General features: G+C 45.8%; 1 protein-coding gene across 1 annotated transcript; it reads right to left on the bottom strand.

Moving 5' to 3' along the window:
* Positions 1-27,470, bottom strand: slc25a11 (solute carrier family 25 member 11). The gene is made up of 7 exons (XM_071378036.1): positions 27,270-27,470; positions 17,454-17,606; positions 14,832-15,038; positions 13,800-13,890; positions 6,640-6,730; positions 5,107-5,258; positions 1-657 (listed from the first exon to the last, which is right to left on the bottom strand). Exons 1-7 carry the CDS (start codon positions 27,335-27,337, stop codon positions 505-507), a joined length of 915 nt encoding a protein of 304 aa, XP_071234137.1. The 5' UTR covers positions 27,338-27,470; the 3' UTR covers positions 1-504.

Below are 27,470 nucleotides of genomic sequence, written 5' to 3'. Positions count from 1 at the left end.
TTGTTTTTCAGAAATAAATCCATTTTTAATCTGTTTGTCATCATCAAGGTTTTCCAGCCAGCCATCTGTTCCATAGTGTGGGGAGGGGACGTCTATACCAAGTGTCAATATGCCCTGTGCAGGGGGGGGGGGGGGGGGGATGGTACATTCTGAGGTTCTGAGTCCTTCAGTAAAAAATAACACAACGTACACAATGGGGTCAGGTCACATGACAGGGGTTAAAGGTCACTCACATCACACATGAGGGTGTGTCTGTCCGTGTGTGTAGTGTGGACCTGCTTCAGTCTGTGTGCGCCTGCTTTTGTGTGTGTGTGTGTGTGTGTGTCTGTCCGTGTGTGTAGTGTGGACCTGCTTCAGTCTGTGTGCGCCTGCTTCTGTGTGTGTGTGGTGTGGTGTGGTGTGGTGTGTGTGTATGTGTGTGTGTGTGTGGCTCCGGGGGGGAAGTTTCCCGTAGGTGCAGAACTAGGATCAGCTCCCTTCCCCCAATCCTTATTTATCCAGTCTCTAATCCAGGAAGTAGACTTTATAAGCCTTGTTCATCTGTTCCAGGAAGATGAATGTGAGGACGGTGTGAGGTCCCAGTCTGGCGTAGTATGGAGTGAAACCCTTCCACAGAGAGAAGAATCCTTCGTTACGAATCACCCTCGCCAGGACGTCCTGTAGGGAGAGACAGAGAGACACCCTTCATTACAGATCACCCTGGTCAGGACGTCCTGTAGGGAGAGACAGAGAGACACCCTTCATTACAGATCACCCTGGTCAGGACGTCCTGTAGGGGGAGACAGAGAGACACCCTTCATTACAGATCACCCTGGTCAGGACGTCCTGTAGGGGGAGACAGAGAGACACCCTTCATTACAGATCACCCTGGTCAGGACGTCCTGTAGGGGGAGACAGAGAGACACCCTTCATTACAGATCACCCTGGTCAGGACGTCCTGTAGGGGGAGACAGAGAGACACCCTTCACTACAGATCACCCTGGTCAGGACGTCCTGTAGGGAGAGACAGAGAGACACCCTTCATTACAGATCACCCTGGTCAGGACGTCCTGTAGGGAGAGACAGAGAGACACCCTTCATTACAGATCACCCTGGTCAGGACGTCCTGTAGGGAGAGACAGAGAGACACCCTTCACTACAGATCACCCTGGTCAGGACGTCCTGTAGGGGGAGACAGAGAGAAACCATTCATTACGGATCACCCTGGTCAGGACGTCCTGTAGGGGGAGACAGAGAGAAACCATTCATTACAGATCACCCTGGTCAGGACGTCCTGTAGGGGGAGACAGAGAGACACCCTTCATTACAGATCACCCTGGTCAGGACGTCCTGTAGGGAGAGACAGAGAGACACCCTTCATTACAGATCACCCTGGTCAGGACGTCCTGTAGGGAGAGACAGAGAGACACCCTTCATTACAGATCACCCTGGTCAGGACGTCCTGTAGGGGGAGACAGAGAGAAACCATTCATTACGGATCACCCTGGTCAGGACGTCCTGTAGGGAGAGACAGAGAGACACCCTTCATTACAGATCACCCTGGTCAGGACGTCCTGTAGGGAGAGACAGAGAGACACCCTTCATTACAGATCACCCTGGTCAGGACGTCCTGTAGGGGGAGACAGAGAGACACCCTTCATTACAGATCACCCTGGTCAGGACGTCCTGTAGGGAGAGACAGAGAGACACCCTTCATTACAGATCACCCTGGTCAGGACGTCCTGTAGGGAGAGACAGAGAGACACCCTTCACTACAGATCACCCTGGTCAGGACGTCCTGTAGGGGGAGACAGAGAGAAACCATTCATTACAGATCACCCTGGTCAGGACGTCCTGTAGGGGGAGACAGAGAGACACCCTTCATTACAGAAACACAACAGGGGTGTCAGAGGGAAACACAACAGGGGTGTCAGAGGGGAACACAACAGGGGTGTCAGAGGGAAACACAACAGGGGTGTCAGAGGGAAACACAACAGGGGTGTCAGAGGGAAACACAACAGGGGTGTCAGAGGGAAACACAACAGGGGTGTCAGAGGGAAACACAACAGGGGTGTCAGAGGGAAACACAACAGGGGTGTCAGAGGGAAACACAACAGGGGTGTCAGAGGGAAACACAACAGGGGTGTCAGAGGGGAACACAACAGGGGTGTCAGAGGGAAACACAACAGGGGTGTCAGAGGAGGAAACAACAGGGGTGTCAGAGGAGGAAACAACAGGGGTGTCAGAGGAGGAAACAACAGGGGTGTCAGAGGGGAACACAACAGGGGTGTCAGAGGGGAACACAACAGGGGTGTCAGAGGGGAACACAACAGGGGTGTCAGAGGGAAACACAACAGGGGTGTCAGAGGGAAACACAACAGGGGTGTCAGAGGGAAACACAACAGGGGTGTCAGAGGGAAACACAACAGGGGTGTCAGAGGGAAACACAACAGGGGTGTCAGAGGGAAACACAACAGGGGTGGTTATTTCCAGTAACTTTTGTTGTAATATCCCAAACAGACGTGACAGTTTGACCATTAAGGATTCCAGCTTGAAGGGAAAGATCCAAATTAACGGGTGCTAATTGACTTTTCTATTGGGTCGAGATTAAGGCCATGTTTGACACGTTCATCCACCGGACTTTACCAGGATTGGGCAGAAGTGTTTAGGTACTCAGTACTCACCAGGCCGTCATATATACACTACCAGTCAACAGTTCAGACACACCTACTCATTCCAGGGTTTTCCATTATTCGTACTATTTTCTACATTGTAGAATAATAGTGAAGACATCAAAACTATGAAATAACACATATGGAATGATGTAGTAACCAAAAAAAGTGTAAAACAAATAAGATTTTATTTTATATTTGAGATTCTTCAAAGTAGCCACCTTTTGCCTTGACAGCTTTGCACATTCTTGGCATTCTCTCAACCAGCTTCATGAGGTAGTCACCTGGAATGGAATGCCTTTCAATAAACAGGTGTGCCTGGTTAATTTGTGGAATTCCTTTCCTTCTTAATGAGTTTGAGCCAATCAGTTGTGTTGTAACAAGGTAGGGGTGGTGTACAGGAGATTGCCCTATTTGGTAAAAGACCAAGTCCATATTATGGCAAGAACAGCTCAAATAAGCAAAGAGAAACGACAGTCCATCATTTCTTTAAGACATGAAGGTCAGTCAATCCGGAAAATGTCAAGTGCAGTCGCAAAAAGCGCTGTGATGAAACTGTCTCTCATGAGGACCGCCACAGGAATGGAAGACCCAGAGTTACCTCTGCTGCAGAGGATCAGTTCATTAGTTACTAGCCTCAGAAATTGCAGCCCCAATAAATGCTTCACAGAGTTCCAGTTACAAACACATCTCAACATCAACTGATCAGAGGAGACTGCATCAGGCCTTCATGGTCGAATTGCTGCAAAGAAACCACTACTAAAGGACACCAATAAGAAGAGTCTTGCTTGGGCCAAGAAACACGAGCAATGGACATTAGACAGGTGGAAATTTGTCCTTGAATTGAATGTCAAATATATTTTCATTTGTTTAATACTTTTTTGGTTACTACATGATTTCATAGTTTGTTTAAAAAAAAGTTTTTGTAATTTTCACCCCTTTTTTCTCCCCAATTTCATGGTATCCAATTGGTAGCACACGCTCCAGCAGGTATATCTCTCTGGTCATCCCCAAAGCCAATTCCTCATTTGGTTACCTCCCCTTCCAGTTCTCTGCTGCCAATGACAGGAATGAATTGCAAAAATCACTGAAACTGGAAACTCTCATCTCCCTCACTAACTTTAAGCACCAGCTGTCAGAGCAGCTCACAGATCACTGCACCTGTACACAGCCCATCTGTAAATAGCCCATCTATCTACTTCATCCCCATACTGTATTTATTTATTTATCTTGCTCCTTTGCACCCCAGTGTCTCTACTTGAACATTAATCTTCTGCACATCTACCATTCCAGTGTTTTACTGCTATTTTGTATTTACTTCCGCCACCATGGCCTTCACCTCCCTCGTCTCACCTCATTTGCTCACATTGTATATAGACTTATTTTTCTACTGTATTATTGACTGTATGGTTGTTTTACTCCATGTGTAACTCTGTGTTGTTGTACGTGTCGAACTTGTTCTCCACTGGCCTACCTGGTTAAAAATGTAGTTACAGTCTTGTCTCATCGCTGCAACTCCCGTACTCAGGAGAGGCGAAGGTCGAGAGCCATGCGTCCTCCTAAACACAACCCAACCAAGCTGCACTGCTTCTTGACACAACGCCCACTTAACCCAGAAACCAGCCGCACCAATGTGTCGGAGGAAACACAGTGCAATGTCAGTCTGCACTGGGCCCGGCCCGCCACAGGAGTCGCTAGGACAATGTCAGCCTGCACTGGGCCCGGCCCGCCACAGGAGTCGCTAGGACAATGTCAGCCTGCACTGGGCCCGGCCCGCCACAGGAGTCGCTAGGACAATGTCAGTCTGCACTGGGCCCGGCCCGCCACAGGAGTCGCTAGGACAATGTCAGCCTGCACTGGGCCCGGCCCGCCACAGGAGTCGCTAGGACAATGTCAGTCTGCACTGGGCCCGGCCCGCCACAGGAGTCGCTAGGACAATGTCAGTCAGCACTGGGCCCGGCCCGCCACAGGAGTCGCTAGTGTGCGATGGGACAAGGACATCCCTGCCGGCCGAACCCTCCCTAACCCGGACGACGCTGGACCAAATGTGTCTCCCGGTCGCTACCGGCTACGACAGAGCCTGGACTCGAACCCAGAATCTCTAGTGGCACAGCGATGCATCATAGTTTTGATGTCTTTACTATTATTCTACAAAATAAAGAAGAACCATGGAATGAGTAGGTGTGTAAACTTGTGACTGGTACTGTATATGAATAATATACATCTTACATATTAAGTGATAATGCCCGAGAAGTCGGTGTTTGGAGGATATATTGACACGGGTGTTGTTAGCCCCGAGACGAAGCCAGCTTCACTTTCATACAACGGGTTACCAACATATTCAAATAATGGACATTTTCATTAAAAATGTTATTTTGAGGAATTGATTCATACCGTTTCATCCTTACAGAAGCCGGTTGGTCTTTCATTCTATTGGACTGTAGTTATAACTCACCAGACCATTCTTAAACTCGGGTTTCCCATCGATCATTCTCATGTTCTGAATCCTGGTCTTGACGATGTCGACGGGCATGGACGCTGCCGTGGTTACCAGCCCGCTGATCATACTGGCACAGAAATGGAGGAAGATGCCGTCCACAAAATACCCTGGGGGGGGAGAGAAGGTATTTAAAATGAATGGATTGCTGTAGGAAATGCACCCCAACCCATCTAGGGGTCACTTCTCCCAACCTGCCCCCCCCGGGGTCACTTCTCCCAACCTGCCCCCCCGGGGTCACTTCTCCCAACCTGCCCCCCCGGGGTCACTTCTCCCAACCTGCTACATAAATAAACCATTGGTTGTTTAAGAGCCTGTTTGCTCTGAGAGTAGGAGGGACAGAGGTCAGGGGTTAGAGGTTACCTGTCTCTATAAGAGCCTGTTTGCTCTGAGAGTAGGAGGGACAGAGGTCAGGGGTTAGAGGTTACCTGTCTCTATAAGAGCCTGTTTGCTCTGAGAGTAGGAGGGACAGAGGTCAGGGGTTAGAGGTTACCTGTCTCTATAAGAGCCTGTTTGCTCTGAGAGTAGGAGGGACAGAGGTCAGGGGTTAGAGGTTACCTGTCTCTATAAGAGCCTGTTTGCTCTGAGAGTAGGAGGGACAGGGGTTAGAGGTTACCTGTCTCTATAAGAGCCTGTTTGCTCTGAGAGTAGGAGGGACAGAGGTCAGGGGTTAGAGGTTACCTGTCTCTATAAGAGCCTGTTTGCTCTGAGAGTAGGAGGGACAGGGGTTAGAGGTTACCTGTCTCTATAAGAGCCTGTTTGCTCTGAGAGTAGGAGGGACAGGGGTTAGAGGTTACCTGTCTCTATAAGAGCCTGTTTGCTCTGAGAGTAGGAGGGACAGAGGACAGGGGTTAGAGGTTACCTGTCTCTATAAGAGCCTGTTTGCTCTGAGAGTAGGAGAGACAGAGGTCAGGGGTTAGAGGTTACCTGTCTCTATAAGAGCCTGTTTGCTCTGAGAGTAGGAGGGACAGAGGTTAGAGGTTACCTGTCTCTATAAGAGCCTGTTTGCTCTGAGAGTAGGAGGGACAGGGGTCAGAGGTTACCTGTCTCTATAAGAGCCTGTTTGCTCTGAGAGTAGGAGGGACAGGGGTCAGAGGTTAGAGGTTACCTGTCTCTATAAGAGCCTGTTTGCTCTGAGAGTAGGAGGGACAGAGGTTAGAGGTTACCTGTCTCTATAAGAGCCTGTTTGCTCTGAGAGTAGGAGGGACAGGGGTCAGAGGTTACCTGTCTCTATAAGAGCCTGTTTGCTCTGAGAGTAGGAGGGACAGAGGTCAGGGGTTAGAGGTTACCTGTCTCTATAAGAGCCTGTTTGCTCTGAGAGTAGGAGGGACAGAGGTCAGGGGTTAGAGGTTACCTGTCTCTATAAGAGCCTGTTTGCTCTGAGAGTAGGAGGGACAGAGGTCAGGGGTTAGAGGTTACCTGTCTCTATAAGAGCCTGTTTGCTCTGAGAGTAGGAGGGACAGAGGTCAGGGGTTAGAGGTTAGAGGTTACCTGTCTCTATAAGAGCCTGTTTGCTCTGAGAGTAGGAGGCCAGCTGGGCAGCGTTGACCACTACAGCACGGGCCATGGTGGGAATACACCCCTGGAGGAACACAACACACGGTTATTGTTAAGCTCAGCTCTCAGAGGTCTGCACTGGAGGCCACCTTCTATCACTGGGAAAACATCTGACTAAAAAACATCGGCTGACATGGGCTAGTTGACCTGCACATTTCTGACAAGTTATAAACAGTGGTATATTGGAAGTATAGTAGCAGTGGTATAGTAACAGTGGTATAGTAACAGTGGTATAGTGGTTGTATAGTAACAGTGGTATAGTAGCAGTGGTATAGTAACAGTGGTATAGTGGTAGTATAGTAACAGTGGTATAGTAACAGTGGTATAGTGGTAGTATAGTAACAGTGGTATAGTAGCAGTGGTATAGTGGTTGTATAGTAACAGTGGTATAGTAGCAGTGGTATAGTAACAGTGGTATAGTGGTAGTATAGTAACAGTGGTATAGTAGCAGTGGTATAGTAACAGTGGTATAGTGGTGGTATAGTAACAGTGGTATAGTGGTAGTATAGTAACAGTGGTATAGTGGTAGTATAGTAACAGTGGTATAGTAACAGTGGTATAGTGGTAGTATAGTAACAGTGGTATAGTAACAGTGGTATAGTAACAGTGGTATAGTAACAGTGGTATAGTAGCAGTGGTATAGTAGCAGTGGTATAGTAACAGTGGTATAGTAACAGTGGTATAGTAACAGTGGTATAGTAACAGTGGTATAGTAACAGTGGTATAGTAACAGTGGTATAGTAACAGTGGTATAGTAACAGTGGTATAGTAACAGTGGTATAGTAACAGTGGTGGTATAGTAACAGTGGTATAGTAACAGTGGTAGTATAGTAACAGTGGTATAGTAACAGTGGTATAGTAACAGTGGTATAGTGGTAGTACAGTAACAGTGGTATAGTAACAGTGGTATAGTAGCAGTGGTATAGTGGTAGTATAGTAACAGTGGTATAGTAGCAGTGGTATAGTGGTTGTATAGTAACAGTGGTATAGTAGCAGTGGTATAGTAACAGTGGTATAGTGGTAGTATAGTAACAGTGGTATAGTAACAGTGGTATAGTGGTAGTATAGTAACAGTGGTATAGTAGCAGTGGTATAGTAACAGTGGTATAGTGGTGGTATAGTAACAGTGGTATAGTGGTAGTATAGTAACAGTGGTATAGTAACAGTGGTATAGTAACAGTGGTATAGTAACAGTGGTATAGTAGCAGTGGTATAGTGGTAGTATAGTAACAGTGGTATAGTAGCAGTGGTATAGTAACAGTGGTATAGTAACAGTGGTATAGTAACAGTGTTATAGTAACAGTGGTATAGTAACAGTGGTATAGTAACAGTGGTATAGTAACAGTGGTATAGTAACAGTGGTATAGTAACAGTGGTATAGTAGCAGTGGTATAGTGGTAGTATAGTAACAGTGGTATAGTAACAGTGGTATAGTAACAGTGGTATAGTAACAGTGGTATAGTAACAGTGGTATAGTAACAGTGGTATAGTAACAGTGGTATAGTAACAGTGGTATAGTAACAGTGGTATAGTAACAGTGGTATAGTAGCAGTGGTATAGTAGCAGTGGTATAGTAACAGTGGTATAGTAACAGTGGTATAGTAACAGTGGTATAGTAACAGTGGTATAGTAACAGTGGTATAGTAACAGTGGTATAGTAACAGTGGTATAGTGGTAGTACAGTAACAGTGGTATAGTAACAGTGGTATAGTGGTAGTACAGTAACAGTGGTATAGTAACAGTGGTATAGTAACAGTGGTATAGTAACAGTGGTATAGTGATAGTATAGTAACAGTGGTATAGTAACAGTGGTATAGTGGTAGTATAGTAACAGTGGTATAGTAACAGTGGTATAGTAACAGTGGTATAGTAACAGTGGTATAGTAACAGTGGTATAGTAACAGTGGTATAGTAACAGTGGTATAGTAACAGTGGTATAGTAGCAGTGGTATAGTAACAGTGGTATAGTAACAGTGGTATAGTAACAGTGGTATAGTAACAGTGGTATAGTAACAGTGGTATAGTAACAGTGGTATAGTAACAGTGGTATAGTAACAGTGGTATAGTGGTAGTACAGTAACAGTGGTATAGTAACAGTGGTATAGTGGTAGTACAGTACGGTTGACAACTCCATTGTGTCCTCCTCCCAGAGCGCTAAGAACCTTGGCGTGATCCTGGACAACACCCTGTCGTTCTCAACCAACATCAAGGCGGTGACCCGTTCCTGTATGTTCATGCTCTACAACATCCGCAGAGTACGACCCTGCCTCACACAGGAAGCGGCGCAGGTCCTAATCCAGGCACTTGTCATCTCCCGTCTGGATTACTGCAACTCGCTGTTGGCTGGGCTCCCTGCCTGTGCCATTAAACCCCTACAACTCATCCAGAACGCCGCAGCCCGTCTGGTGTTCAACCTTCCCAAGTTCTCTCACGTCACCCCGCTCCTCCGCTCTCTCCACTGGCTTCCAGTTGAAGCTCGCATCCGCTACAAGACCATGGTGCTTGCCTACGGAGCTGTGAGGGGAACGGCACCTCAGTACCTCCAGGCTCTGATCAGGCCCTACACCCAAACAAGGGCACTGCGTTCATCCACCTCTGGCCTGCTCGCCTCCCTACCACTGAGGAAGTACAGTTCCCGCTCAGCCCAGTCAAAACTGTTCGCTGCTCTGGCCCCCCAATGGTGGAACAAACTCCCTCACGACGCCAGGACAGCGGAGTCAATCACCACCTTCCGGAGACACCTGAAACCCCACCTCTTTAAGGAATACCTAGGATAGGATAAAGTAATCCTTCTCACTCCCCCCCCCTTAAAAGATTTAGATGCACTATTGTAAAGTGGCCGTTCCACTGGATGTCATAAGGTGAATGCACCAATTTGTAAGTCGCTCTGGATAAGAGCGTCTGCTAAATGACTTAAATGTAAATGTAAATGGTATAGTAACAGTGGTATAGTAACAGTGGTATAGTAACAGTGGTATAGTGGTAGTATAGTAACAGTGGTATAGTAACAGTGGTATAGTAACAGTGGTATAGCGGTAGTATAGTAAGTGGTATAGTAACAGTGGTATAGTGGTAGTATAGTAACAGTGGTATAGTAACAGTGGTATAGTGGTAGTATAGTAACAGTGGTATAGTAACAGTGGTATAGTGATAGTATAGTAACAGTGGTATAGTAACAGTGGTATAGTAACAGTGGTATAGCGGTAGTATAGTAAGTGGTATAGTAACAGTGGTATAGTGGTAGTATAGTAACAGTGGTATAGTAACAGTGGTATAGCGGTAGTATAGTAACAGTGGTATAGTAACAGTGGTATAGTAACAGTGGTATAGTAACAGTGGTATAGTAACAGTGGTATAGTAACAGTGGTATAGTAACAGTGGTATAGTAACAGTGGTATAGTGGTGGTATAGTAACAGTGGTATAGCGGTAGTATAGCAACAGTGGTATAGTAACAGTGGTATAGTAACAGTGGTATAGTAACAGTGGTATAGTAACAGTGGTATAGCGGTAGTATAGTAACAGTGGTATAGTAGCAGTGGTATAGTAACAGTGGTATAGCGGTAGTATAGTAACAGTGGTATAGTAACAGTGGTATAGTAACAGTGGTATAGTAACAGTGGTATAGTGGTAGTATAGTAACAGTGGTATAGTGGTAGTATAGTAACAGTGGTATAGTAACAGTGATATAGTGGTAGTATAGTAACAGCGGTATAGTGGTAGTATAGTAACAGTGGTATAGTGGTAGTATAGTAACCGTGGTATAGTAACCGTGGTATAGTAACAGTGGTATAGTAACAGTGGTATAGTGGTAGTATAGTAACAGTGGTATATTAACAGTGGTATAGTAACAGTGGTATAGTAACAGTGGTATAGTGGTAGTATAGTAACAGTGGTATAGTAACAGTGATATAGTGGTAGTATAGTAACAGCGGTATAGTGGTAGTATAGTAACAGTGGTATAGTAACAGTGATATAGTGGTAGTATAGTAACAGTGGTATAGTGGTAGTATAGTAACAGTGGTATAGTAACAGTGGTATAGTGGTTGTATAGTAACAGTGGTATAGTGGTAGTACAGTAACAGTAGTATAGTAGCAGTGGTATAGTAGTAGTATAGTAGCAGTGGTATAGTAGCAGTGGTATAGTAACAGTGGTATAGTGGTAGTATAGTAACAGTGGTATAGTGGTAGTACAGTAACAGTAGTATAGTAACAGTGGTATAGTGGTAGTATAGTAGCAGTGGTATAGTAGTAGTATAGTAGCAGTGGTATAGTAACAGTGGTGTAGTGGTAGTATAGTAGTAGTATAGTAGCAGTGGTATAGTAACAGTGGTGTAGTAGCAGTGGTATAGTAGTAGTATAGTAGCAGTGGTATAGTAACAGTGGTATAGTGGTAGTATAGTAACAGTGGTATAGTGGTAGTACAGTAACAGTAGTATAGTAACAGTGGTATAGTGGTAGTATAGTAGCAGTGGTATAGTAGTAGTGGTATAGTGGTAGTATAGTAGCAGTGGTATAGTAACAGTGGTATAGTGGTAGTATAGTAACAGTGGTATAGTAACAGCGGTACAGTAACAGTGGTATACTGATAGTATAGTAACAGTGGTATAGTAACAGTGGTATAGTAACAGTGGTATAGTAACAGTGGTATAGTAACAGTGGTATAGTAACAGTGGTATAGTAACAGTGGTATAGTAACAGTGGTATAGTGGTAGTACAGTAACAGAGGTATAGTAACAGTGGTATAGTGGTAGTACAGTAACAGTGGTATAGTAACAGTGGTATAGTAACAGTGGTATAGTAACAGTGGTATAGTGATAGTATAGTAACAGTGGTATAGTAACAGTGGTATAGTGATAGTATAGTAACAGTGGTATAGCAACAGTGGTATAGCAACAGTGGTATAGTAACAGTGGTATAGCAACAGTGGTATAGCAACAGTGGTATAGCGGTAGTATAGTAACAGTGGTATAGTAACAGTGGTATAGTAACAGTGGTATAGTGGTAGTATAGTAGCAGTGGTATAGTGGTAGTATAGTAGCAGTGGTATAGTGGTAGTACAGTAACAGTGGTATAGTAGCAGTGGTATAGTAGCAGTGGTATAGTAGCAGCGGTATAGTAACAGTGGTAGTATAGTAACAGCGGTATAGTGGTAGTATAGTAACAGCGGTATAGTGGTAGTATAGTAACAGTGGTATAGTAACAGTGGTATAGTAAGTGGTATAGTGGTAGTATAGTAACAGTGGTATAGTGGTAGTATAGTAACAGTGGTATAGTGGTAGTATAGTAACAGTGGTATAGTGGTGGCTGAGTAACAGTGGTATAGTAACAGTGGTATAGTGGTAGTATAGTAGCAGTGGTATAGTGGTAGTATAGCAGCAGTGGTATAGTGGTAGTACAGTAACAGTGGTATAGTGGTAGTACAGTAACAGTGGTATAGTAACAGTGGTATAGTAACAGTGGTATAGTAACAGTGGTATAGTGGTAGTATGGTAACAGTGGTAGTATGGTAACAGTGGTATAGTAACAGTGGTATAGTAACAGTGGTATAGTGGTAGTATAGTAACAGTGGTATAGTAACAGTGGTATAGTAACAGTGGTATAGTAGCAGTGGTATAGTAAGTGGTATAGTGGTAGTATAGTAGCAGTGGTATAGTGGTAGTATAGTAACAGTGGTATAGTAAGTGGTATAGTGGTAGTATAGTAGCAGTGGTATAGTGGTAGTATAGTAACAGTGGTATAGTAACAGTGGTATAGTAACAGTGGTATAGTAACAGTGGTATAGCAACAGTGGTATAGCAACAGTGGTATAGCAACAGTGGTATAGCAACAGTGGTATAGTAACAGTGGTATACTGGTAGTATAGTAGCAGTGGTATAGCAACAGTGGTATAGTAACAGTGGTATAGTAGCAGTGGTATAGTGGTAGTATAGTAGCAGTGGTATAGTAGTAGTATAGTAGCAGTGGTATAGTAGCAGTGGTATAGTAACAGCGGCATACTGGTAGTATAGTAGCAGTGGTATAGCAACAGTGGTATAGTAACAGTGGTATAGTAGCAGTGGTATAGTAGCAGTGGTATAGTAGTAGTATAGTAGCAGTGGTATAGTAGCAGTGGTATAGTAGCAGTGGTATCGTGGTAGTATAGTAGCAGTGGTATAGTAGCAGTGGTATAGTAGCAGTGGTATAGTGGTAGTATAGTAGCAATAGTAGTAATAGTAGAGTATATTCATTGGTAGTGTAGTATATGTATTAGTAGTATAGAAATATAGTAATATTTATTAGTACAGTAGTAGTGATAATATCTTACCCTCCATAGTGTGGTGATACCTTCTTTAGTCATTCTGTAGTATAGTAGTAGTTGTGGTATAGTAGTAGTATAGTAGTAGTACACCAGTAGTAGTATAGTAGTAGTACACCAGTAGTAGTATAGTAGTATCTTACCCTCCATAGTGTGGTGACCCCCTCTTCTTTAGTCATTCTGTAGTATAGTAGTAGTAGTAGTATAGTAGTAGTAGTAGTGGTATAGTAGTAGTAGTAGTATAGTAGTATCTTACCCTCCATAGTGTGGTGACCCCCTCTTCTTTAGTGATTCTGTAGTATAGTAGTAGTTGTAGTATAGTAGTAGTAGTGGTATAGTAGTAGTAGTAGTATAGTAGTATCTTACCCTCCATAGTGTGGTGACCCCCTCTTCTTTAGTGATTCTGTAGTATAGTAGTAGTTGTAGTATAGTAGTAGTATAGTAGTAGTAGTGGTATAGTAGTAGTAGTAGTATAGTAGTATCTTACCCTCCATAGTGTGGTGACCCCCTCTTCTGTAGTATAGTAGTATAGTAGTAGTATAGTAGTAGTATAGTAGTAGTATAGTAGTAGTTGTAGTATAGTAGTAGTTGTGGTATAGTAGTAGTATAGTAGTATCTTACCCTCCATAGTGTGGTGACCCCCTCTTCTTTAGTATAGTAGTAGTAGTGGTATAGTAGTAGTATAGTAGTAGTAGTGGTATAGTAGTAGTAGTGGTATAGTAGTAGTAGTGGTATAGTAGTAGTAGTATAGTAGTAGTAGTGGTATAGTAGTAGTATAGTAGTAAAGTAGTATCTTACCCTCCATAGTGTGGTGACACCCTCTTCTTTAGTGATTCTGGCCAGAGCATTGAACACATTAGAATACCCTCTCTTCTGGTCTGCAGGGAGACTGGGGGAGAGAGAGGAAATGACACAATTACACATCATTTAATTCCTCTGTTACCACTGTTCATCCTCTGTCTCACACCCTCCCTCCCTCCCACCGTCCGTCGGCGGTCACCCTCCCTCCCTCCCACCGTCCGTCGGCGGTCACCCTCCCTCCCTCCCTCCCTCTCCCCGTCCGTGGTCACCCTCCCTCCCTCCCTCCCTCTCACCGTCCGTGGTCACCCTCCCTCCCTCCCTCCCTCCCACCGTCCGTCCGTCCGTGGTCACCCTCCCTCCCTCCCTCTCACCGTCCGTCCGTGGTCACCCTCCCTCCCTCCCTCTCACCGTCCGTCCGTGGTCACCCTCCCTCCCTCCCTCTCACCGTCCGTCCGTGGTCACCCTCCCTCCCTCTCACCGTCCGTCCGTGGTCACCCTCCCTCCCTCCCTCCCTCTCACCGTCCGTCCGTGGTCACCCTCCCTCCCTCCCTCTCACCGTCCGTGGTCACACTCCCTCCCTCCCTCTCACCGTCCGTGGTCACCCTCCCTCCCTCCTACCCACCGTCCGTCCGTGGTCACCCTCCCTCCCTCCCTCTCACCGTCCGTGGTCACACTCCCTCCCTCCCTCTCACCGTCCGTGGTCACCCTCCCTCCCTCCCTCTCACCGTCCGTGGTCACCCTCCCTCCCTCCTTCCCACCGTCCGTCCGGGGTCACCCTCCCTCCCTCCCTCTCACCGTCCGTGGTCACCCTCCCACCCACCGTCCGTGGTCACCCTCCCTCCCACCGCCCGTCCGGGGTCACCCTCCCTCTCACCGTCCGTCAGCGGCCTCCTCCCTCCCTCCCTCCCTCCCACCGTCCGTGGTCACCCTCCCTCCCTCCCTCCCTCCCTCCCTCTCACCGTCCGTGGTCACCCTCCCTCCCTCCCTCCCTCTCACCGTCCGTGGTCACCCTCCCTCCCCCCCTCTCACCGTCCGTCAGCGGTCATCCTGATCAAGGCGACTTCAGCAGGTGTTCCAACGAAGGCTCCGGTTGCTCCAGCCGTCATACCAATCAGAGCCTTCATGAGGAAGCTGGGCGGAGTCCCGTCCTGTCCCGTCATCTTCTCAAACAACACCGTGTAGATTCCTAACCTCGTTGTGGTGTAGGTAGCCTGGCGGAGCAGACCTGCTGACAGACTACAAACCACATCATGATGTAGATACCAACACCATGTTGGTAGCCTGGCGGACTGAATTAGTATAATAGTAGAGTAGTATTATCGTAATAGTAGTATTGTAACAGTATAGTAATATTGGATGATAGCTTGTTTTTATCTAGGACAGAGGAATTTATAACAGACTTGTTCCGACATAACTTAGGTACAGGAGATCCCCTTATTGTATGGGATACTTTTAAATGTGCCTTTAGATACCATGCAATTCAATACATATCTCTAAAACAGCAGCAATCTGGGTCAAAAGGGTCCATATTAACAAAGGAAGGACGAAGAACACACATACAGTTGAAGTCTGAAGTTTACATACACTATGGTTGGAGTCATTAAAACTTAGCCCAGTAGTAGTAGCAGTAGTAGTAGTGACAGTAGTAGCAGTAGTAGTAGTAGTGGTGACTATAGCCCAGTAGTATTAGTGACAGTAGTAGTAGTAGTGACTATAGCCCGGTAGTAGTAGTAGTGACTATAGCCCAGTAGTATTAGTGACAGTAGTAGTAGTAGTGACTATAGCCCGGTAGTAGTAGCAGTAGTAGTAGTAGTGACTATAGCCCAGTAGTATTAGTGACAGTAGTAGTAGTAGTAGTAGTGACTATAGCCCAGTAGTAGTAGTAGTAGTAGTAGTAGTAGTAACAGCAGTAGTAGTAGTAATAGTAGTAGTAACAGCTGTAGTAGTAGTAGTAGTAGTAGTAGTGACTATAGCCCAGTAGTAGTAGTAGTAGTAGTGACTATAGCCCAGTAGTAGTAGCAGTAGTAGTAGTAGTGACTATAGCCCAGTAGTATTAGTGACAGTAGTAGTAGTAGTAGTAGTGACTATAGCCCAGTAGTAGTAGCAGTAGTAGTAGTAGTGACTATAGCCCGGTAGTAGTAGCAGTAGTAGTAGTGACTATAGCCCAGTAGTAGTAGTAGTAGTGACTATAGCCCAGTAGTAGTAGCAGTAGTAGTAGTAGTAGTGACTATAGCCCAGTAGTATTAGTGACAGTAGTAGTAGTAGTAGTAGTGACTATAGCCCAGTAGTAGTAGTAACAGCAGTAGTAGTAGTAATAGTAGTAGTAACAGCTGTAGTAGTAGTAGTAGTAGTGACTATAGCCCAGTAGTAGTAGTAGTAGTAGTAACAGCAGTAGTAGTAGTAATAGTAGTAGTAACAGCTGTAGTAGTAGTAATAGTAGTAGTAGTAGTGACTATAGCCCAGTAGTAGTAGTAGTAGTAGTAGTAGTAGTAACAGCAGTAGTAGTAGTAATAGTAGTAGTAACAGCTGTAGTAGTAGTAATAGTAGTAGTAGTAGTGACTATAGCCCAGTAGTAGTAGCAGCAGTAGTAGTAGTAGTAGTAGTAGTAGTGACAGTAGTAGTAGTAGTAGTGACTATAGCCCAGTAGTAGTAGTAGTAGTAGTAGTAGTAGTAGTAGTAACAGCAGTAGTAGTAGTAATAGTAGTAGTAACAGCTGTAGTAGTAGTAATAGTAGTAGTAGTAGTGACTATAGCCCAGTAGTAGTAGCAGTAGTAGTAGTAGTAGTAGTAGTAGTAGTAGTAGTAGTAGTAGTGACAGTAGTAGTAGTAGTAGTGACTATAGCCCAGTAGTAGTAGCAGTAGTAGTAGTAGTAGTAGTGACTATAGCCCAGTAGTAGTAGCAGTAGTAGTAGTAGTAGTAGTAGTAGTAGTAGTAGTAGTAGTAGTAGTAGTGACTATAGCCCAGTAGTAGTAGTAGTAGTAGTAGTAATGTATATACAGGTATAATAATGTACAGTTGAAGTCGGAAGTTTACATACACTTAGGTTGGAGTCATTAAAACGTGTTTTTCAACCACCACAAATGTCTTGTTAACAAACTATAGTTTTGGCAAGTCGGTTAGGACATCTACTTTGTGCATGACACAAGTCATTTTTCCAACAATTGTTTACAGACAGATTATTTCACATATAATTCACTGTATCGCAATTCCAGTGGGTCAGAAGTTTACATACACTAAGTTGACTGTGCCTTTAAACAGCTTGGAAAATTCCAGAAAAAAATTCCAGAAAATGATGTCATGGCTTTAGAAGCTTCTAAAGATCCAGTGTAATATATATAAAAAATAAAGCAAACTTGATGGAATACGGGGGAAAATGCAACAAAGTACCAGTATAGTAGTATTAGTAAAATAGTAACTGTATAGTAGTATTAGTGGCATATTACTAGTATAGTAGTATTAGTAGAATAGTAACTGTATCGTAGTATTAGTGGCATATTACTAGTATAGTAGTATTAGTAGCATAGCAATAGTCGTAGCGTAGTAATAGTGTATATAATAGTAGTACTAACCCAGTATAGATGCCTCCTAGTCCTTCATTCTTCAGTATCGAGGCCAGAGCATGGTAATAGTGTATATAATAGTAGTACTAACCCAGTATAGATGCCTCCTAGTCCTTCATTCTTCAGTATCGAGGCCAGAGCATGGAAGCTGGTCTTGTATTCCCGGGCCTTTCCTCCCTGACCGCTCAGCTGCATCCTGTTCTTCACTAGATCGAGAGGCTGGACGAACACTGTCGCTCCCATCCTGGAGAGAAGACAGACAGTTATAAAGCCTGGACGAACACTGTCGCCCCCATCCTGGGGAGAAGACAGACAGTTATAAAGCCTGGACGAACACTGTCGCCCCCATCCTGGGGAGAAGACAGACAGTTATAAAGCCTGGACGAACACTGTCGCCCCCATCCTGGGGAGAAGACAGACAGTTATAAAGCCTGGACGAACACTGTCGCCCCCATCCTGGAGGGAAGACAGACAGTTATAAAGCCTGGACGAACACTGTCGCTCCCATCCTGGAGAGAAGACAGACAGTTATAAAGCCTGGACGAACACTGTCGCTCCCATCCTGGAGAGAAGACAGACAGTTATAAAGCCTGGACGAACACTGTCGCCCCCATCCTGGAGAGAAGACAGACAGTTATAAAGCCTGGACGAACACTGGCGCTCCCATCCTGGAGAGAAGACAGACAGTTATAAAGCCTGGACGAACACTGTCGCCCCCATCCTGGGGAGAAGACAGACAGTTATAAAGCCTGGACGAACACTGTCGCTCCCATCCTGGAGAGAAGACAGACAGTTATAAAGCCTGGACGAACACTGTCGCTCCCATCCTGGAGGGAAGACAGACAGTTATAAAGCCTGGACGAACACTGTCGCTCCCATCCTGGAGAGAAGACAGACAGTTATAAAGCCTGGACGAACACTGTCGCCCCCATCCTGGGGAGAAGACAGACAGTTATAAAGCCTGGACGAACACTGTCGCTCCCATCCTGGGGAGAAGACAGACAGTTATAGAGCCTGGACGAACACTGTCGCCCCCATCCTGGGGAGAAGACAGACAGTTATAGAGCCTGGACGAACACTGTCGCTCCCATCCTGGGGAGAAGACAGACAGTTATAGAGCCTGGACGAACACTGTCGCCCCCATCCTGGAGAGAAGACAGACAGTTATAAAGCCTGGACGAACACTGGTCGCCCCCATCCTGGGGAGAAGACAGACAGTTATAAAGCCTGGACGAACACTGTCGCTCCCATCCTGGAGGGAAGACAGACAGTTATAAAGCCTGGACGAACACTGTCGCTCCCATCCTGGGGAGAAGACAGACAGTTATAAAGCCTGGACGAACACTGTCGCTCCCATCCTGGGGAGAAGACAGACAGTTATAAAGCCTGGACGAACACTGTCGCTCCCATCCTGGGGAGAAGACAGACAGTTATAAAGCCTGGACGAACACTGTCGCTCCCATCCTGGGGAGAAGACAGACAGTTATAAAGCCTGGACGAACACTGTCCCTCCCAACCTTGGAGAGAAGGACACAGAGATTACAAATGTGTTAATTCATAGTTTTGATGTCTTCACTATTATTCTACAATGTAGAAAATAGTACATATAAAGAAAAACCCTTGAATGAGTAGGTGTGTCCGAACTTTTGACCGTTACTGTATAGATCGATGTTTTATCTAGATTTGACAGGTACTGCACGTATTCTGCATGACGTACGGTGCCTTGCAAAAGTATTCAGACCCCGTGGGTTTCTTCACATTGGTTTGTTTCAAAGTGGGATTAAAATGGATTGAATTGTCTTTTTTTGTGTGTCAACAATCTACACAAAACACTCACAAAACACTCACAAAACACTCACAAAACACTCACAAAACACTCACAAAACACTCACAAAACACTCTGTCAACGTGGAAGAGAGATAGTAGTTGCATAATTATTCAGCCTCTTTGTTCAGGCAGGTTAGTTGAGTGACATTTGGTTTATCAAAGCCCATAATAATAATAATAATAATAATAACAGGGGTTGCCATGACAGTCCCCCGTACATAGAGCATCTAAGGTCCCTCAGTCAAGTGTTCAACCTCAAGCGCAGATTAAACTACGAAGAGCAGATTTTCAGAAGCCTCATAAAAGGGCATTGATTGGTAACGTTAGATGGTTAACGATAACAAAAATCAGACATTGAATATCTCTTTAAGCATGATCAAGTTAATAATGGAGGATGTATTAAAACCACTGCTTAGGGATTTACCCATGAGGCCGATGGTGATTTTAAAACAGTTACAGAGTTCAATGGCTGTGATGAGAGAACTGAGGATCAACAACATTGTAGACGCTCCACAATAATTACCTAAATGACAAGAGAGAAAAGAAGAAGGATACAAATATACAGAATAAAAATTATTCCAAAATGTGCACTGAAGTAATATTGAAAACAAAAATAGAAAAACAAAGGAACACTTTTTGGCCTTAATGCAAAGCTTTATGTTGTGTTGTATTTGCCCCCAACATATTACTGAGTAACTGCCTCCTTATTTTCAAGCATGGTGGTGGCTGCATCATGTTATGGGTATACGCTTGACATCGGCAAAGACTGGGGAGTTTTTCAGGATGAAATGGGACGGAGCTAAGCACAGGCAAAATCCTAGAGGAAAACCAGGTTCTGTCTGTTTTACACCAGAGACTGGGGAGAGAAATTCACCTTTAAGCTGAACAATAACCTAAAACACAAGGCCAAATCTACACTGGAGTTGCTTACCAAGACGACAGTGAATGTTCCTGAGTGACCAAGTTATAGTTTTGACTTAAATCTGCTTGAAAATCTGACAAGATTTGAAAATGACTGTGTAGCCATGATCCCCAACATCTTGACAGAGCTTGAAAAAGAAATACATCAAATTCAAAGGGTAAAATACAGTCTTGTACAATCCAGATGTGAAAAGCTCTTACAGACTCAAGAAGACTCACAGCTGTAAAACAAATGTGATTCTAACATGTATTGACTCATGGAGCTGAAAACTTAAGCGACAACTATATTTAGCTATTATTATATGTATTTTTTCAATATTTAAAAAAAATATTCCACTTTGACAGAGCATATTGTGCAGATTGTTTATGGAAAATTACAATTTAATCCACTTCGTTAAACGATAAAATGTGAAGAAATCATTGGGGTCTGAAAACTTTAAGGTACTGAGGTCTTCAAGTTGGAATCCATTGCGGTGAAACTGCCACGTCCGTTTGTGATATTACAATAACAAAGACGCTACTTCAAACCAACACTATTTAAGAGCAGAGCAGCAGAGTAGAGCAGCAGAGTAGAACAGCAGAGTAGAACAGAACAGAGCAGCAGAGTAGAGCAGCAGAGTAGAACAGCAGAGTAGAACAGCAGAGTAGAGCAGCAGAGCAGAATAGCAGAGTAGAACAGAACAGAACAGCAGAACAGAACAGCAGAGTAGAACAGCAGAGCAGAGCAGCAGAGTAGAGCAGCAGAGTAGAACAGCAGAGTAGAACAGAACAGATCAGCAGAGTAGAGCAGCAGAGTAGAACAGCAGAGTAGAACAGCAGAGCAGAACAGCAGAGCAGAATAGCAGAGTAGAACAGAACAGAACAGCAGAACAGAACAGCAGAGTAGAACAGCAGAGTAGAACAGAGCAGCAGAGTAGAGCAGCAGAGCAGAACAGAGCAGCAGAGCAGAGCAGCAGAGTAGAACAGCAGAGTAGAATAGCAGAGTAGAACAGAACAGAACAGCAGAGTAGAGCAGCAGAGTAGAACAGAACAGAACAGCAGAGTAGAGCAGCAGAGTAGAACAGCAGAGTAGAACAGCAGAGTAGAACAGCAGAGTAGAACAGCAGAGTAGAACAGCAGAGTAGAACAGCAGAGTAGAACAGCAGAGTAGAACAGAACAGAGTAGAACAGAACAGAGCAGCAGAGCAGAGCAACAGAGTAGAACAGCAGAGTAGAACAGAGTAGAGCAGAACAGAGTAGAGCAGCAGAGTAGAGCAGCAGAGCAGAGCAACAGAGTAGAACAGCAGAGTAGAACAGAACAGAGTAGAACAGAACAGAGTAGAACAGCAGAGTAGAACAGCAGAGTAGCAGAGCAGAGTAGAACAGAACAGAGTAGAACAGAACAGAGTAGAACAGAACAGAGTAAAACAGAACAGAGTAAAACAGAACAGAGTAGAACAGAACAGAGTAGAACAGAACAGAGTAGAACAGAACAGAGTAGAACAGAACAGAGTAGAACAGAACAGAGTAGAACAGAACAGAGTAGAACAGAACAGAGTAGAGCAGAACAGAGTAGAGCAGAACAGAGTAGAACAGAACAGAGTAGAGCAGCAGAGTAGAGCAGCAGAGTAGAGCAGCAGAGTAGAGCAGCAGAGTAGAGCAGCAGAGTAGAACAGCAGAGAAGAGCAGCAGAGAGTAGAGCAGCAGAGTAGAGCAGCAGAGTAGAGCAGCAGAGTAGAACAGCAGAGTAGAACAGCAGAGTAGAGCAGCAGAGTAGAACAGCAGAGTAGAACAGCAGAGAAGAGCAGCAGAGAGTAGAGCAGCAGAGTAGAGCAGCAGAGCAGAACAGCAGAGTAGAGCAGCAGAGCAGAACAGCAGAGTAGAGCAGCAGATATCAGCTCTGCATGCGTGGGAGGAGGCATAAGGGCCTACAGTGTTATGCCCACAGCACAGACAGAAATACACCAACACTACCATACACAGCCAACCCACTATCACCACACCACTACAGTACTGGTACTCTCACTATACTGAGAAGAGAATTCTGAATATGACCCTCCTCTACTAGCAGTAAAGCCAATATGACCCTCCTCTACTAGCAGTAAAGCCAATATGACCCTCTCCACTGATAGAGATTTCACCAAGTGTGCTACCTCAAACACCATTTTGATAGATCAGAGTCTCTCTGAGAGAACAGGCTAGGTTACCAGGTCCATCTCTCTGAGAGAACAGGCTAGGTTACCAGGTCTCTCTCTCTCTGAGAGAACAGGCTAGGTTACCAGGTCTCTCTCTCTCTGAGAGAACAGGCTAGGTTACCAGGTCTCTCTCTCTGAGAGAACAGGCTAGGTTACCAGGTCTCTCTCTCTGAGAGAACAGGCTAGGTTACCAGGTCTCTCTCTGAGAGAACAGGCTAGGTTACCAGGTCTCTCTCTCTGAGAGAACAGGCTAGGTTACCAGGTCTCTCTCTCTCTCTGAGAGAACAGGCTAGGTTACCAGGTCTCTCTCTCTCTGAGAGAACAGGCTAGGTTACCAGGTCTCTCTCTCTGAGAGAACAGGCTGGGTTACCAGGTCTCTCTCTCTCTCTGAGAGAACAGGCTAGGTTACCAGGTCTCTCTCTCTCTCTGAGAGAACAGGCTAGGTTACCAGGTCTCTCTCTCTCTGAGAGAACAGGCTAGGTTACCAGGTCTCTCTCTCTGAGAGAACAGGCTGGGTTACCAGGTCTCTCTCTCTCTCTGAGAGAACAGGCTAGGTTACCAGGTCTCTCTCTCTCTCTGAGAGAACAGGCTAGGTTACCAGGTCTCTCTCTCTCTGAGAGAACAGGCTAGGTTACCAGGTCTCTCTCGCTGAGAGAACAGGCTAGGTTACCAGGTCTCTCTCTCTGAGAGAACAGGCTAGGTTACTAGGTCTCTGAGAGAACAGGCTAGGTTACCAGGTCTCTCTCTCTGAGAGAACAGGCTAGGTTACCAGGTCTCTGAGAGAACAGGCTAGGTTACCAGGTCTCTCTCTCTGAGAGAACAGGCTAGGTTACCAGGTCTCTCTCTGAGAGAACAGGCTAGGTTACCAGGTCTCTCTCTCTGAGAGAACAGGCTGGTTTAACAGGTTTATCTCTGAGATAACAGGCTAGGTTACCAGGTCTCTGAGATAACAGGCTAGGTTACCAGGTCTCTGAGAGAACAGGCTGGGTTACTAGGTCTCTGAGAGAACAGGCTAGGTTACCAGGTCTCTCTCTCTGAGAGAACAGGCTAGGTTACCAGGTCTCTCTCTCTCTGAGAGAACAGGCTGGGTTACCAGGTCTCTCTCTCTCTCTGAGAGAACAGGCTAGGTTACCAGGTCTCTCTCTCTCTCTGAGAGAACAGGCTAGGTTACCAGGTCTCTCTCTCTCTCTGAGAGAACAGGCTAGGTTACCAGGTCTCTCTCGCTGAGAGAACAGGCTAGGTTACCAGGTCTCTCTCTCTGAGAGAACAGGCTAGGTTACTAGGTCTCTGAGAGAACAGGCTAGGTTACCAGGTCTCTCTCTCTGAGAGAACAGGCTAGGTTACCAGGTCTCTGAGAGAACAGGCTAGGTTACCAGGTCTCTCTCTCTGAGAGAACAGGCTAGGTTACCAGGTCTCTCTCTGAGAGAACAGGCTAGGTTACCAGGTCTCTCTCTCTGAGAGAACAGGCTGGTTTAACAGGTTTATCTCTGAGATAACAGGCTAGGTTACCAGGTCTCTGAGATAACAGGCTAGGTTACCAGGTCTCTGAGAGAACAGGCTGGGTTACTAGGTCTCTGAGAGAACAGGCTAGGTTACCAGGTCTCTCTCTCTGAGAGAACAGGCTAGGTTACCAGGTCTCTGAGAGAACAGGCTAGGTTACCAGGTCTCTGAGAGAACAGGCTAGGTTACCAGGTCTCTCTCTCTGAGAGAACAGGCTAGGTTACTAGGTCTCTGAGAGAACAGGCTAGGTTACCAGGTCTCTCTCTCTGAGAGAACAGGCTAGGTTACCAGGTCTCTGAGAGAACAGGCTAGGTTACCAGGTCTCTCTCTCTGAGAGAACAGGCTAGGTTACCAGGTCTCTGAGAGAACAGGCTAGGTTACCAGGTCTCTCTCTCTGAGAGAACAGGCTAGGTTACCAGGTCTCTCTCTGAGAGAACAGGCTAGGTTACCAGGTCTCTCTCTCTGAGAGAACAGGCTGGTTTAACAGGTTTATCTCTGAGATAACAGGCTAGGTTACCAGGTCTCTGAGATAACAGGCTAGGTTACCAGGTCTCTGAGAGAACAGGCTGGGTTACTAGGTCTCTGAGAGAACAGGCTAGGTTACCAGGTCTCTCTCTCTGAGAGAACAGGCTAGGTTACCAGGTCTCTCTCTCTCTGAGAGAACAGGCTGGGTTACCAGGTCTCTCTCTCTCTCTGAGAGAACAGGCTAGGTTACCAGGTCTCTCTCTCTCTCTGAGAGAACAGGCTAGGTTACCAGGTCTCTCTCTCTCTCTGAGAGAACAGGCTAGGTTACCAGGTCTCTCTCGCTGAGAGAACAGGCTAGGTTACCAGGTCTCTCTCTCTGAGAGAACAGGCTAGGTTACTAGGTCTCTGAGAGAACAGGCTAGGTTACCAGGTCTCTCTCTCTGAGAGAACAGGCTAGGTTACCAGGTCTCTGAGAGAACAGGCTAGGTTACCAGGTCTCTCTCTCTGAGAGAACAGGCTAGGTTACCAGGTCTCTCTCTGAGAGAACAGGCTAGGTTACCAGGTCTCTCTCTCTGAGAGAACAGGCTGGTTTAACAGGTTTATCTCTGAGATAACAGGCTAGGTTACCAGGTCTCTGAGATAACAGGCTAGGTTACCAGGTCTCTGAGAGAACAGGCTGGGTTACTAGGTCTCTGAGAGAACAGGCTAGGTTACCAGGTCTCTCTCTCTGAGAGAACAGGCTAGGTTACCAGGTCTCTGAGAGAACAGGCTAGGTTACCAGGTCTCTGAGAGAACAGGCTAGGTTACCAGGTCTCTCTCTCTGAGAGAACAGGCTAGGTTACTAGGTCTCTGAGAGAACAGGCTAGGTTACCAGGTCTCTCTCTCTGAGAGAACAGGCTAGGTTACCAGGTCTCTGAGAGAACAGGCTAGGTTACCAGGTCTCTCTCTCTGAGAGAACAGGCTAGGTTACCAGGTCTCTCTCTGAGAGAACAGGCTAGGTTACCAGGTCTCTCTCTCTGAGAGAACAGGCTGGTTTAACAGGTTTATCTCTGAGATAACAGGCTAGGTTACCAGGTCTCTGAGATAACAGGCTAGGTTACCAGGTCTCTGAGAGAACAGGCTGGGTTACTAGGTCTCTGAGAGAACAGGCTAGGTTACCAGGTCTCTCTCTCTGAGAGAACAGGCTAGGTTACCAGGTCTCTCTCTCTCTGAGAGAACAGGCTGGGTTACCAGGTCTCTCTCTCTCTCTGAGAGAACAGGCTAGGTTACCAGGTCTCTCTCTCTCTCTGAGAGAACAGGCTAGGTTACCAGGTCTCTCTCTCTCTCTGAGAGAACAGGCTAGGTTACCAGGTCTCTCTCGCTGAGAGAACAGGCTAGGTTACCAGGTCTCTCTCTCTGAGAGAACAGGCTAGGTTACTAGGTCTCTGAGAGAACAGGCTAGGTTACCAGGTCTCTCTCTCTGAGAGAACAGGCTAGGTTACCAGGTCTCTGAGAGAACAGGCTAGGTTACCAGGTCTCTCTCTCTGAGAGAACAGGCTAGGTTACCAGGTCTCTCTCTGAGAGAACAGGCTAGGTTACCAGGTCTCTCTCTCTGAGAGAACAGGCTGGTTTAACAGGTTTATCTCTGAGATAACAGGCTAGGTTACCAGGTCTCTGAGATAACAGGCTAGGTTACCAGGTCTCTGAGAGAACAGGCTGGGTTACCAGGTCTCTCTCTCTGAGAGAACAGGCTAGGTTACCAGGTCTCTCTCTCTGAGAGAACAGGCTAGGTTACCAGGTCTCTGAGAGAACAGGCTAGGTTACCAGGTCTCTGAGAGAACAGGCTAGGTTACCAGGTCTCTCTCTGAGAGAACAGGCTGGTTTAACAGGTTTATCTCTGAGAGAACAGGCTGGTTTAACAGGTTTATCTCTGAGAGAACAGGCTAGGTTACTAGGTCTCTGAGAGAACAGGCTGGTTTAACAGGTTTATCTCTGAGAAAACAGGCTAGGGGGCTGAGAGGGAATTTCTTTGTCTTTGAGGTCTTGAAATGTAATAAGACTGGAACAGTAGGTGCATGACTGATACGCGACACATTCAGTCATTCTACTCATGTCGGGAATACTCTGCAGAAACTGGCTGATACAAACTCACCCCGTAGGCTTCATTTTTCCAGGGACAGTGCACGTTAATCAACGTTTCAGTGAAAGTGCCGGTTTAGACGGCCAGCTAATTTTCAACCGCAGTCCCTGAACAGGTTGTTTTTAAATTACAATACTGACAAACAATGAGTAGTGAGCACCCGCAGAGAAACACGCAGACAGAGAAACATAGGACGAGTAACACGTAGTACGCAGACAGAGCAACATAGGACAAGTAACACGTAGTACGCAGACAGAGAAACATAGGACAAGTAACACGTAGTACGCAGACAGAGAAACATAGGACAAGTAACACGTAGTACGCAGACAGAGAAACATAGGACAAGTAACACGTAGTACGCAGACAGAGAAACATAGGACAAGTAACACGTAGTACGCAGACAGAGAAACATAGGACAAGTAACACGTAGTACGCAGACAGAGAAACAGCACAAAAAGATCCAAAACAAAATACATAAAAGCAGCAGTGTTTCCACACCTCACAAGCTACAGACAGCATGGAAAACGGCAATACACCGCTAGGGATTATGTTGGTGGTCATAGCGCTTGAACGTAACCGGAGGCATCGACATACCGGTCTCTGGGCCTAGCTAGCTGTCAGTGCGTGTGTACAGACCCAAATGTCAATGCGTGTGTGCGAAGGTTGACGCCATTATGCGGGGATAGTAACATCGACCGGGCTGTCAACATGCACCGTAAACACACACGAGTTGATCACTTAAATGATACATTAATTCATGACTAAATACATGTTATTCTCGGTTTCTAACTCCCTCTCTAACTTAGTATGCTGTGCCCCTGGCCGGTAACAGAGCACCGCTGTCAGCGGGGCTGCTGTGTGAGTGTGACCGCTGAGAGCGGCCTGTAGCCCGGGTACCTACCCTGCCAGTCCCCCAAAGAGGAACTTAATGGCCTTGGGAGAGGTCTTCGGTTTGGAAGCTTCCGCCATTTTCTCTCTGGCTCTTTTCAAACCGGACGACAGTCCCTCGGTAAAGGGATTCTGGCTTCACGCGTAGCTGTCGCTTCTGGTCGGTGCTTTACCTCTAGCGATGGAGCAAGGTGACACACGGGGGCGCGCACGC

This window comes from Salvelinus alpinus, chromosome 31, assembly GCF_045679555.1.
Source record: "Salvelinus alpinus chromosome 31, SLU_Salpinus.1, whole genome shotgun sequence".
NCBI classification, from domain to species: domain Eukaryota; kingdom Metazoa; phylum Chordata; class Actinopteri; order Salmoniformes; family Salmonidae; genus Salvelinus; species Salvelinus alpinus.
The sequence above is the reverse complement of the archived record's forward strand: the minus strand, read 5'-3'. Positions and strand labels throughout refer to the sequence as shown.